Raw genomic sequence first — 12,185 nt, forward strand, 5'->3', positions numbered from 1 at the left:
TTTCTGTGATAAATATACTATTTTTCAAAATAGTTTTAAATCAAATTTAAAAAATATGAAATTTTGAGGAAAGTATTATTTAAAATTTCTACTATTATTTAAAATAATATATATTTTTTTAAGCAGTTTTAAAAAAAGTTTTGAATTTTGAAAAAAAATGTTGTTTTTAAATAGTTTTTAAAAAAGTTTAGAAAATATGAAGTTTTGAAAAAAAAAAGTATTTAAAGTGTTTATTATTATTTAATACTTCTATCATGAAAATAATAATTTTTAATAGTTTTTAAGCAAATTTTGCAACAAAAAATTTTTAACTTTTTTATTTTAGTTTAATTATCGTATTTTACTAACAAACACGATTTTTTGTTTAGCTATTTCCTTAAATTTAAGTTTTAATAAAAATAATTTAAACCTGTTTCCTAAAAAATAGTTGATAAAAAATAGTTTAATAAAAAAAAAAAATTAGTTTTAAAATTAAAAATATACCATAATGAACACTATAGTTATAACTGCGCCACTAGTGCCTATAAGAAGAGTAAGTTTTTCAGAAAGAAATTGTTAAAAAACCTTGAATATTGTTTGTATCAAGACTTATCTACTATAATCTTTTTCTAAGCTGCGCAACTAGCGCAAATCTTATTTGAAGTCACGCAGAATAACCTAAGAACTATTTAGAGCGTATTTTGTACTAATATTTTTCCTTCTCTCGTACTTCTTAAGTTATCTGAATATTATATAAGAGGAATTATCTATTTTTGGACTCCAAGATTTTTCTTTAACAAATTAATATGTATAGACTACCCACCTACATGACATTAAAAACGCTTCTTTGGAAAGACATGTTTATTACATGCTTTGCAATTTTTCACAATTAGCCTCCTAAAGGCCCAGGTGCGTTGTAAGAAACCTATCCTACTTAGCTGCCTACTTCGCTATTTTCAAACTCAAAATTCTAATTCGAATACTTCTGTTACTTTCGCGACTCCTATATAATTCTCTTTTATCTTTATGTTATATGTGCCTTATGCTGTCAGACAAAATGGAAACCTCCATTTCGAAAGTAGCTAGTAGATTTGCATTAAAATATTTTTTATGTTTTATAGTAGGCCTCAGAAATGCCTTTTGAAGGTCGATTTCGGAGGGTTGACTGTGAATGTATCCACAACCTTCCGACCTATCTCAAATCACTACATTCTTGAGCTGCGTTACTTACTCTGATCACATCACCATTGATATTAAAGCCGAACAGTTTATCTTCTTTTGTGATGGAAGCTACAAAAATATTTATTGGTACAATGTTCGCTTTAGTATCAGTTTTTTTAAGCACGTTGTGAGAGAAAGGCGTTAAAATTATAAGCAGCTTCCAAATAGAGATTTGTTGTCAGTTTTGAAGAAAGAGAACCGTTTGAAATTGGTAATGAGGTGCTCAGTAATTTATTTATTGATAAACCATTGGATCACAGTTTTAGTTTTCTTGTCCTCTTGGTCTCATGCAGGACTCCCAAGCAATGTTTACGAAGAAGATGAATTTCCGAAGCCATTTCATTTTCTTGTAATAATTAAAAGCAGTCAACGTACGTTTTATTTAGTACAACGTCTTTGTGAGGGAGGTTAAGTTGTTTCTTGGAGAGATGATGGAATCAGATTTTCCGAGTGCTTTTTATTTTCTATCAATATAATCTTCAGCGTACTGAAAATCTTAAACAATCTTCAAAACCAACTCTAAGATGGGTTAAATGGTATAGTTAATGCGAATTGGTTGCACCTTCCTTTCTGAGATCACGCTTGAAACATATTTAAGGGTGGTGTATAGAAAAAATAGTGAAGAGGTCGAAGATAATATGCGGATAACGCTTTTGATGGTTATTGCTACTGAAAGGAGGGTCTGAGCTGGCTTGCACTTATTGTTAAAATTTTACATGTAATTTAAAAGGTAGATCTGTGAAAGCGCTAGAAATGTTTGTAACAAAAGTTTGTCATAAATTGTAATACGATATCAAAAAATGTGTAATGCAATTTAACGCAAATTGAAAGCAAAAATTGTATTGAAATAAATAAATGAATATAGTCTGTTGTAGAGGTTTCCAGTCGGAATTGTATCTTGTAATGAAAGGAAAAACTAGTACCATGCGAAATTTATTGAGAAGCTATTGAGGTCTAGCAACAAGAGGCAGTTGAACTTGTGGAACACTTCCTTCGAAGACTGTCCAATAAGTGGATTTATGGCAGCTTTAGGTAGATATTGGTTTATTATTTAATATATTTGAAAGGAAAAGCAGTAATTTATGAAATGAAAAAGTAAACAAACTAAGACAAAGTTAAGCGCCAGATGGTGCGGTTAGCAATTGAATTAGGTGATAATTGAACTTGTGAAACGGTTGGCGGTTAGCAATTGAATTAGGTAGTAAGTAATTGAACTTGTGAAACAAACGAATTTTAGTATAAACAATATTTTTTTTACTGAATATGCTAATTAGAAAAGGTAAAATTAAGGAACTTCGGATACTAAGTTTTCGACTGATAAGCTGTTGAGCTTGTGAAACAGTTAATTGAAAGAGATTATGCATAGGTTGGTACTGGGAAAGTTTGCATGGTATGGGATGGAAGATGAAGCTTGTTATGAAAATAAGTAGTTGAACTTGTGGATTATAAAAATTGGCATTATTTGGTTCAGTGGACATTTTTAAACGTGCCTTAATTCTTTTATTGGTTTATAGCATGATAGAAAAGAGCTAAAGTAATGAACTTGTGAAACAGCTGGTTGAAGCTACATATTTCAGGTTTTTGAACGCGATAAGCAAATTTTAGTATAAACAATATTTTAGTTCGGAATATGGTAATGAAATGTAATGTAAAATTTAGGGACCTTCGATATTAAGTTTTCGACTAATCAACTGTTGAACTTGTGGAACGGTATATTGAAAGAGCTTGCGGTTAGTTTTATAGAGCGAAGTTGGTAGAATAAAGTAAAATTTGCATACCACAGAATGGAAGATGTAGTTGAGTATAAAAATAACAGCTGTTTATAAAAAATTGCATAAATGGCTCATAACTCATTTCCTTTGATGAAATTCTAGTTTTGTTTTTAATTATTTGGAGTAGTAGAAGAATTTGAAAAAATTCGAATTATGCCATGGTAGAAAAATCTAAGTATTGAGTTATTGAACTTGCGGAAAAGTCTTTTCGGTTTTAAATATCATCACACCTACTAAATACACACTAATAAAGGAGATATTATTGAAAGTGACAGTGCGTATTGGCACAAAGCAAATTTGAACAGCTTAAAAGTATACTTTGCGCAAAAGGTCAATGCTTTTAGAAGAAAGAAAAATTAATAAGAATTCTTTTTTGTGAATCTTCGCTTGTGCAAATATACCGTAAACCAATACAAAGCGCATGTGCAATAAAAATAAATGAGCAGAAAAACAAAAAGATGCTTAAACACATACATATAAAGTGTAAAAACACACACACACACAAACGCGAAGCATAGCGAAAGCAAATCGTACTGTTGATAAATGGTGACCGTTAAGCAAATCTAATGGCCCAGCGGCGACACTTGTCGACAATGACAATGAATAATGCGGCAGAATGCGCAGCGCAATGCGAGAAATGCAAGAAGAAGAAGCAGAAAGCAATGCATGCTCGCCGCGCATGCGCGCCACAGACACAGCGCAAAGGTGCGCAGCAGGTAGGCGACTGGAGAAATGCATGCGCAGCGCACGGCAGGATATGCTGGCACTTAATCCTTGGTAAACACACGTAGATTGCTGTATATACATATGTACATATATATATATGTGTTTCTAATGTTTTTTGTGCTGGCAGCCAGCCTCTTGCGATTTTCCTCGCCTTCACAGCTTGCCTTTGGTGTTAGTTCCAAGGAAATTGTTTTACCTGCATTTACGAGTAGACAGACAAACACACATACAACACAAGATACATACATACATATATGCTTCAATAGTGGCTTAGCATGTCTCATGGTCAACTGTTGGTCGTAGGTGCAGCAGCAGCAACAACAACAACACTAACAATAGACACTTTGAGCAACCGAGAAGCAGCTCTTACTCCTTGTTGTTGTTGCTGTTATTGGTGATTACGGTACGCTTGTGATTTGGCCGACGGATTAGACATTTCCAACCCTCTGTTAGCATCTTTTCACACACGCACACACACGCACTTGCGTACACCTACACACCGATATTGTATTACTGGCACAGTCTTAATTTTAAAGAAAATTTTCCCTAATTCTGCTTTGCGCCTATTTTCTTTGCTCAGGTGTAGCACATACAATGCAACATTGTTGTTGTTATCCATTCTATTTCTTTTGTACGCTATTATTACAGTGTATATTTTTTTTGTTGCTTTCTGCTGGATTTTGTCTGCCGCCTTTGAATAGCTGGTCTCAGCTCTTATCCTGTTGCCCATTAACTCGCCATGCAATAATAAATTAAAATAATTTGAACTGAAACGACAGCCGCACAAAGGGGGCGGACAGACCTTGTGCAATGGCTGATATGATGGACGGGTGGGATAAATCTCGCGTACAGACAGACGCACGAAAACGCTGGGAATATGTTGCGAAGTTGATACAAACTATGAATGATCGGCAGATCGATTGAATGAGCCAAAGACTCTGATAGAGTAGCAGATTGTAAACAGAACACAATAGATAAGCTGGTAAGAAGGCCGAAAGATTGCACGACAAACGGAGACTGTAGCCATTAGGCTGTTTATCTAGGCGGCAGACGTTGAAGTAAAGCAAAGCGTTCGAAAAAGCGACGGATTAGAAGACTAGCCTCTTAAAGTGTACTTGGACAGAAGATATATAATATATCAAAACTGAAGAGGAGAATGTAAAAAGTTTCGAATTTTCCGTTGTTATGAACTAATAACTGAACTTGTGTAACACTTTCTTGAAAGAGTTTTGGGATAACTTTTGTAGAAGAGTAGAAGAATATGAAAAAAATTCGTGTTATGCAATGGGAGAAAAAGAGTTAGCTAGCTATTGAACTTGTGGAAGAGCTGTACTGTATATTGAACTATTGAACTTGTGGAACAGCTGTACTGTATATAAAAACTTGAACTTCTTGCTGGAAGCATCAAGTTAATGAACTGTTGATGTAAGGTTTCTAGCTGATAAGCTGTTGAACTTAAGGAGTTACCATAACTTTCTACTAGAGTGTAAGAATAATATACAAAGTTAGGTTAGGTTAGTCTGGGAGGCCAATGAGCCACGCATCGGCCAGTTTTGTTCCTTTGCGATACCAGATGGAGTTCAGTTACTAGGTCCATGAGAACTGGTCATCCTATAGGATGCCTGCGCTTGACGCAAATTTCAACAGACTCTGTGTCCTCACAATCGATACCTCTTCCAGTGTATCATACAGTGACAGATGCTTATACCTTAGTCTTGCCAATGCTGGACAAGTGCACAAGAGATGCTGCTTGGTTTTCCTGGTACCATGCTCCAGACATTTCCTACAGTCAGCCCCAAATTTTTTCTTTTTTGCGGGTGAGGGGGTGGCAAATGCCTTCCGAATCATCAGTGCTGTCGTCACAGCAACGTTGTATGCCACTTGCAGGTCACTGCGGTGCGGAAGCTGATTGTCGTCGATATTAGGAGCTTTCTCTTTTCTTGGCTGGGGCCTCCTATGTTGGCCATTAGTCTGCTCAGTTGGGAGGGGATCTTCACTGCCTTTCTTGCGTGCTGGTTTTGTACCCAGAAGTTTAGTCTGGGGTCCAGTCTTACGCCTAGGTAGTTTACTGCTTTTTCTGTCCGAAGAATAGTCGTAGTCGTTTGCATACTCATTTCTTGAGGTATGTGCTTATTTATTAGCATTAGTAGCTCTGTTTTTTCGTAGCGAGCTGGAGGTTATGTGAGTCGAGCTAAGCTTGCGTCCGTATCATGAACTGATTCAGATTTCTTTGCGCTTCTTCTGTGTCTCTTGATGTAATTACTCCTGCAATGTCGTCCGAGTAGTCAATTAAGTACGATTCGTCTGGCATTTCTGGTTTTAATATAGCATAGTAGCTGATGTTCCACAAGTCTGGGCCTATAATGGATCCTTGTGCTGCTCCTGGCGTGACTGCTATCTGTCTTGTTACCTCTCTAGTAGAGTTCAGCAGTTTTCTGTCGCTAAGGTAACTTCGCACCACAGTTCTGAGATATTCGGTTCCTCCAGCTTTGTTGATAGCGCTTCGAGTCTGAGTTTAAGCAGTCTTTCGTAGAGCTTTCTCGCTGTATCCAGCATGCATAGTGGACGACATGCTGATGGCAAGTTGGGATCTCCTTTTTCTTTACTGATTAGCACCAGTTGTTGCTTTTTTCAGGGTTAAGGGAATATTGCGGCTTCGAGGCAGGCGTTACACATAAGCAATAGCACATATTCGACGTAATTAATACGTTAGGCTAGCACATGTACAAACCCACACATTATATAAGCTTGTATACGATGCCATCGTCCCATCGTCAATCCACATGCTTCCTGCACATTATTATGCATTTTCTTTGATTTCACTCATTTCCCTCTAATTTAATTGACCCTCTCTGCTCATGCATTATTCATTTCCACACTTTATTCACTTGATTTCAAGGTGAACGCAAAGACTTTTACCAATTGTATGACTATTAATTCTGCTTGTTCTTCCCGAAAATTACCACACCAGCGTTTGATTTTTGTTTTGTTCTTGTAATTGCCGTTTTCTTTGAGATTTTTAGCCGCAAGAACAGCAATTACCTCAACCAAATCGATTTCATACATGTTGTTGTGTTTGTTGTTGTTTAAACCTTTAATTTCACTTGTTGCATTGCTACAGATTGTTGTTGTATTCGCATATCGCTGCAGTCAGCTGCTGTCGGGATGCAAGTAAAAGCACACACAAACACACCAACAAAGTTGTACGCCACCACCTGCCGTTCGAGACGCGCCATTCGTTTGGCGCCAGTCGAATTCGTCATAGGCGCACACATTTGCGTACCCTTAATGACCTGAGGCAGCAAAGCAACAACCAAAAAGCGGTTGTTTGTATGACTGTCTGCTCATTTATAGAGTAAGAGCTCTTCAAGAAATAAGAAGTTAAGTTTTTAACTGCGTTAGAAAGGTCATGGTGTCACGCCTACTGCGCCGAATCGGCCATAAATATTTTTGAATGGAAGTGCCGTTGCACTTAATTGAGTTATTGCAAAGATTTGCGAGTTGCAATAAAGAGTACAATGTTTTGTCAGAGTTTTGTATTAGCTTATTGTATATACTGGAAGCTGCAGTTCCCCTCTCCACCCATATTTGCAGTGTAAAGTCGATTATTCAGAGAGTTCTTTCAAAAGAAATGGGTATGGTAATGGGTTATGGTGAGAAGAGAGTAATTTTTGTTGTGGTCTTACACAAGGAAACCTCATATTCTAAATATGATTAAAGATCACATTAAAGCTTCTTAAAAGTCAAAGTTATATAATGTCCATGCTACGTTTCGGTAGTTTTACCAATTTTAAAACCAAATATAATGTTGGATCTTTCTTCGAAGCTCATTTTCGCACCGATAACACAAACATACTAACACTTAAAGCGCAATAACTTCACTTCCAATCTATGAAATGTCATGAAATTCTCACTCAAAACGCCTAGTAGCCAGTACAAATTTGCACAAGCGTTTAATTTCCACTCCCTTCAGTTCGGTGGGGTGTCTGAAGGTATGCTCTTCCAAGTGTTTGAGTCTTTACCTCCCATATACTATGGTACAGTCAAGAAGCAAGTGTTGTGTTGTTTCCACCTCATCTTTTACCACACAGCTTCTGCAGATGGGGTCTGGTAGGATTCCTAGCCTTACTACATAAACGCCAATTGGACAATGACCTGTTAAAAGCCCTACAACTAGGGAGAGGCTAAGCTTACTGAGAACAAAGAAATCACTAGGGCTCTTGGTATCGTTCTTAGGCCAAAAGGCTTTTGCGACACCGAATGTACCGATGGTATCCTAGCGTTGGCCACGTTTTCTCGAAGCCCAGCTATTTAGTAGTAGAAAATAAGAGGATACGGGAGCACGGACCCGCTCCTATTTTACTGATAGCGGTGCCTTTTCTTGCTAGCTCATCAGTTTTACAATTTCCGATTCGGCTGTGGTATTGAACACATACCAGTCTTACCACACTCGGTGCTATTGATAGCGAGGTTAGATACTCTTTGATCAGCTCTGAACGCACTGTTAATGAGTTCAAGGCTAGTATCGCAGTACAGTTTTCAAATAGTTAAAGAATTTTATTGTATGAAAGAACATCTGATGAAGTGCATATGTACATAAGTAGATATTACAATAAAGACCGTAAAATAGCGGTTACAGCGACTAGAATTAATACAACATGTTTTTCAACACTTTCCTGTAAGCTCACAGCCTTCGATATTTCTAAATCTATAAAGAAATCATTGACGAATATAGTACTCTCTTCCATAAGACTAACACTTACTCACCTATACCACATAGTCCACGAAAGATGCGTGAACAAGCCGGCAACTGTGGATTACATTGTGAACAAGGCTCGCCATAAAGAAAGCCGTCTTCATATTTTTTAGACGTGCGTGGCCAGTAATAACAAACAAATAAAGAACCATCGGAGAGACTAAAGAAAGATTGAGAAATTAAACAAGACTACAAGGTATTACTGTTAGAGCGCAAAGAACGCTTACTTTGCGGCATTGCATCCAATCAGTTCTACTGTAGGATATATCAATTGCGAGTAGTTGCCAATGAGACCCCTCTTGCGTTTTTCATTAAAATCCTCCCATTTTTCTTGATAATTGAATTCATTGTACCATTTGCGCACCAAATGTGCGGACCATTTTTGATGTATTATACCGTGATGAAAGTGAAAATTGTGATACACTCGCGTCTCTTTGGGACCTAAAGAGAGCGATGTAAGGAGAGAGAGGTTGGCGTAAGCAAAAATTGAAAAATTGAAAAAGTTTTGTCTTGAAGTTTGCTAGTATTACCAACATTTTGACAAGCATCCGGTTCCACGCGACATCTTCTGAGAAAACGTTCGGCTCTCATTTGCAATTGAGCGCTCCAATGCTGTTACGAAGGGCAAAAAGAGCAATTTTAGAAATTAGTTCAATAAAAAACGGAGAGTATCTACCAATACATAATTAGTTTCGATGAAAGTACTAGGAGAGTTGAGAATTAAGTTTGCGGTTAGGTTAAATTGTGGGATAGCACATAAAGCCCGAGAGTTCAATTATGTAAACTACGGGCTCTGTTTGTGCTCTTGATGATAAAAGATAGTTCGGATATGATTTGAGAAGAAACAAAAGTTTCTTTTTTATAATAGAATCAGTACAATTCGCATGTTTGTATGTGAAAACTCTCTTTAAGAGCATCAATACCTCATCCTTTTAATTGTAGTATTCAAAAACTCAAGACGTTTTTAGAATTTAGTCCGCACTTATCTCACTTACCACGATATTCATGTTTGCAATATTATATTGCTCTGCCACTCGGTTTCGCAAACCATTATGACCCAATAAAAAGTAGTAAATTTCATCGGCACCCAATTTGAGAGGTTGAAATGGCTCACATTGTGGTGGTCGAGACTAAATGGCATGGAAGAGAGAGTTTAATCTGAATTTAGTTAGATAATAGTCATAAGTTTCATATATGTATAGTTTGCCGAAGTCTTATGGGGAGCACAAGTTTGAGTTGTGGATATTAATTGCACACTTTAATGGAGATCGTCGAAACTGACTGTACTGTAGAGATTTCAGCTGCCTTCGCCGCGAATTACTTGTAATTAGTCGGCTTTTTTCCACTCCCAAATCATTCGTTTGCTTAATCGTCCTCTACCTTACCTCGCACATAATGTGTGGCTCTTTACCACAAGTTATATTTTTCCGACAAGGAACAGCTGGAATTGTTTTGCTAAAAATGGACGAAGTAGCTTCTATAAGACCAATATGAAACCAGACGAAAAGTAACATTTCGTTTTTGAAAAATAAAAATTTTTTGTTTTGACATTCGTTTTTCTACTCAATAAAAGAAGTAAACTCATAGGGATGCTTCGAAAAGTTGAAATTTAGTTTTTTGTTTGATTTAATTTTGAGTTTAAGCTTTATATCCTAAACAGGGTATATTAAGCTTGAAGTCAAAAGATCATTAATGTCGAACTGAATAATTTAGCCAAGACCGTCTGTCTTTATATACGCGAGCTAGTCCCTCGAGATATTCGAGATATTGGGCTGTTATCAGTCCATTATAGTATATAGCTGCCATACAAACTGACCGCTCAAACTCAAGTCCTTATATGGTAAACTTTTTTATCTTACAAAGTATCTTCACGGAATTCGACATGAAACATTCAGCATCTGGTAAAATTTCCAACCTTGGAGCAATAGCCTATTAAAAGCTCCACAACTAGGGAGAGGCTAGCCTTACTGAGGGCAAGGAGATCACTATATTAATCTTGAGCCAAAAGTCTTTTGCGACAGCGCAAGTACCGATGATGGCCCAGCGCTGGCCAAGGATACGGGAGCACTGACCGGCCCCAATTCTGCCGATAGCGGTTCCAGGGTGCCTTTTCTTACTCATCAGCTTTACAATTTCCTGCGATTCCGCTATGGACCGGCACCCATACCAGTCTTATCACAAAGACACTCGATGCTATTGATAGCGAGCTTCTCGACCATACCTGAACGCACTGTAAACGAGTTCAAGTCTGGCTATCTGAGTGAATGGTCAATACTCTAAAGGAGGCTACACTCCGGAGAAGCAGATCTACTGCTGCCTTAATGGCTGAAACTGCAGTTGATAGAAAGCTCCCGATAGAAAAACCTTCCACCAACCTTCACCCCAAGTTTTAACCCATCCGTAGAGAAGCTCACTGCCCCTCTCCTCGAACGCCTTTGTCCCACCCTTAGCTCCCTCGTCGGTATATGGACAGAGAAGGTGCCGCCAGAATTTGGTTTGGCGACTATATGATATAGATGATCCGGTATGAAGTCAAAGCGTTTGACATTATCCGAGTGTTCAGATACACGTTTTTTTAAGTGCCCAGTTTCTCTGAGTCTAATGGCCACTTTCGCAGCCATATACCTTCCAGCAATATATACGTGTACTATGTTCAAAATGACGTTAGGTGCCATGGTTGAAGTGGACCTTAGTGCACCATACATGCTGATTGACGCCGTCCGTTGAACGCTCTCGAATTTCTTTGCAAGTGTGGTCTTTTCTAGAACCCACTACCCCATAAAGACTACATACAACATATTGGGCTTGACTATGGTGTCAAAGAGTCAATTGACTACTTTCGGTGAGAGACCCCACCTTTTGCCAATGGCTCCTTTACAGCAATATAGAGCAATCAATGCTTTTTTTGCTTCCATGATATTCGGCTTCCACGAAAGCTTACTATCGAGGGTCAGACCTAAATATTTCATCACCGGTTACAGGCGGATGTCTCTCATTCGCGGCAGCGGTGTCACAGTGATCTTATATCTTCTAGTGAATGAAACCATCGCTGTTTTACTTGAGTTTATGGCGAGACCACTTCCGACTGCCTAGTTTGTTACGACGCTGAGATACCCCTGCGTCAACTCATACACGGTACTCATAAACTTTCCTTTAACCATAAGTGACTGTATACGCAATAACTTGGCAGCCACGACCCTTAAGTTTTGTAGGCAGGTCGTTAACGACCAGGATCCATAAAAAAGGAGAGAGAACTGCAGCCTGTAGGATACCCCTGCTCACATTTGGTCGCGCGCCCGCTTTCCACCACTCCGTTTCAATCACTCTGTCGCACTGAAGACTAAGAATAAGGTGTTTAGGGTTTGATTCAACTCCGAGAGCGTCTAGAGCAGTAAGGTCTGCCTCCGGTAGGACATTGTTGGAAGCTCCCTCCATATCATGGAATGTCCCAACAGCGAAATCCTTACCCCTAATGGCTTCCTCAAGCCATGACTCAATTGTATGCAGGGCTTGCCTTTACAATAACGCTCCTGACAAGTAGTCCCTCGGAATTCTCAAAGTTAGTTTTCCAAAAATTTCTTGCCTTTAGCGAAACCTTCTGATTATCTCAAATTAAATAAATAAAAGCACAAATTTTTATTTTTAAATACCACTTGCACTTTATTTCACGTTTAAATGAGTGGAATCGGGGTGGGAGGTCGTAGAGTGGGGTTTGGGGAGAATTTTGTGTT

General features: G+C 38.0%; 1 protein-coding gene across 1 annotated transcript; it reads right to left on the reverse strand.

Annotated features, from left to right (window-relative positions):
* Positions 1 to 8,305: 8,305 nt before the first annotated feature.
* On the reverse strand, positions 8,306 to 9,968 carry LOC120774678 (GLIPR1-like protein 1). Its single transcript, XM_040104409.1, has 6 exons — positions 9,840 to 9,968; positions 9,450 to 9,584; positions 8,985 to 9,066; positions 8,682 to 8,895; positions 8,466 to 8,614; positions 8,306 to 8,406 (listed from the first exon to the last, which is right to left on the reverse strand). The coding sequence occupies exons 1-6, from the start codon at positions 9,966 to 9,968 to the stop codon at positions 8,306 to 8,308; spliced, it is 810 nt and encodes a 269-aa protein (XP_039960343.1).
* Between the last annotated feature and the right edge of the window lie 2,217 nt (positions 9,969 to 12,185).

This window comes from Bactrocera tryoni, chromosome 4, assembly GCF_016617805.1.
Source record: "Bactrocera tryoni isolate S06 chromosome 4, CSIRO_BtryS06_freeze2, whole genome shotgun sequence".
NCBI lineage: Eukaryota > Metazoa > Arthropoda > Insecta > Diptera > Tephritidae > Bactrocera > Bactrocera tryoni.

Bases quoted from the DNA above. Each gene is read 5' to 3' on its own strand.
- LOC120774678 (XM_040104409.1), bottom strand. From the start codon at position 9,968: ATGTTACTTTTCGTCTGGTTTCATATTGGTCTTATAGAAGCTACTTCG. The intron at 8,615-8,681 runs GTAAGCGTTCTT...ATCTTTCTTTAG, and splicing joins ATTGGATGCAATGCCGCAAA to TCTCTCCGATGGTTCTTTAT. The intron at 8,407-8,465 runs GTGAGTAAGTGT...ATTTCTTTATAG, and splicing joins TCGTGGACTATGTGGTATAG to ATTTAGAAATATCGAAGGCT.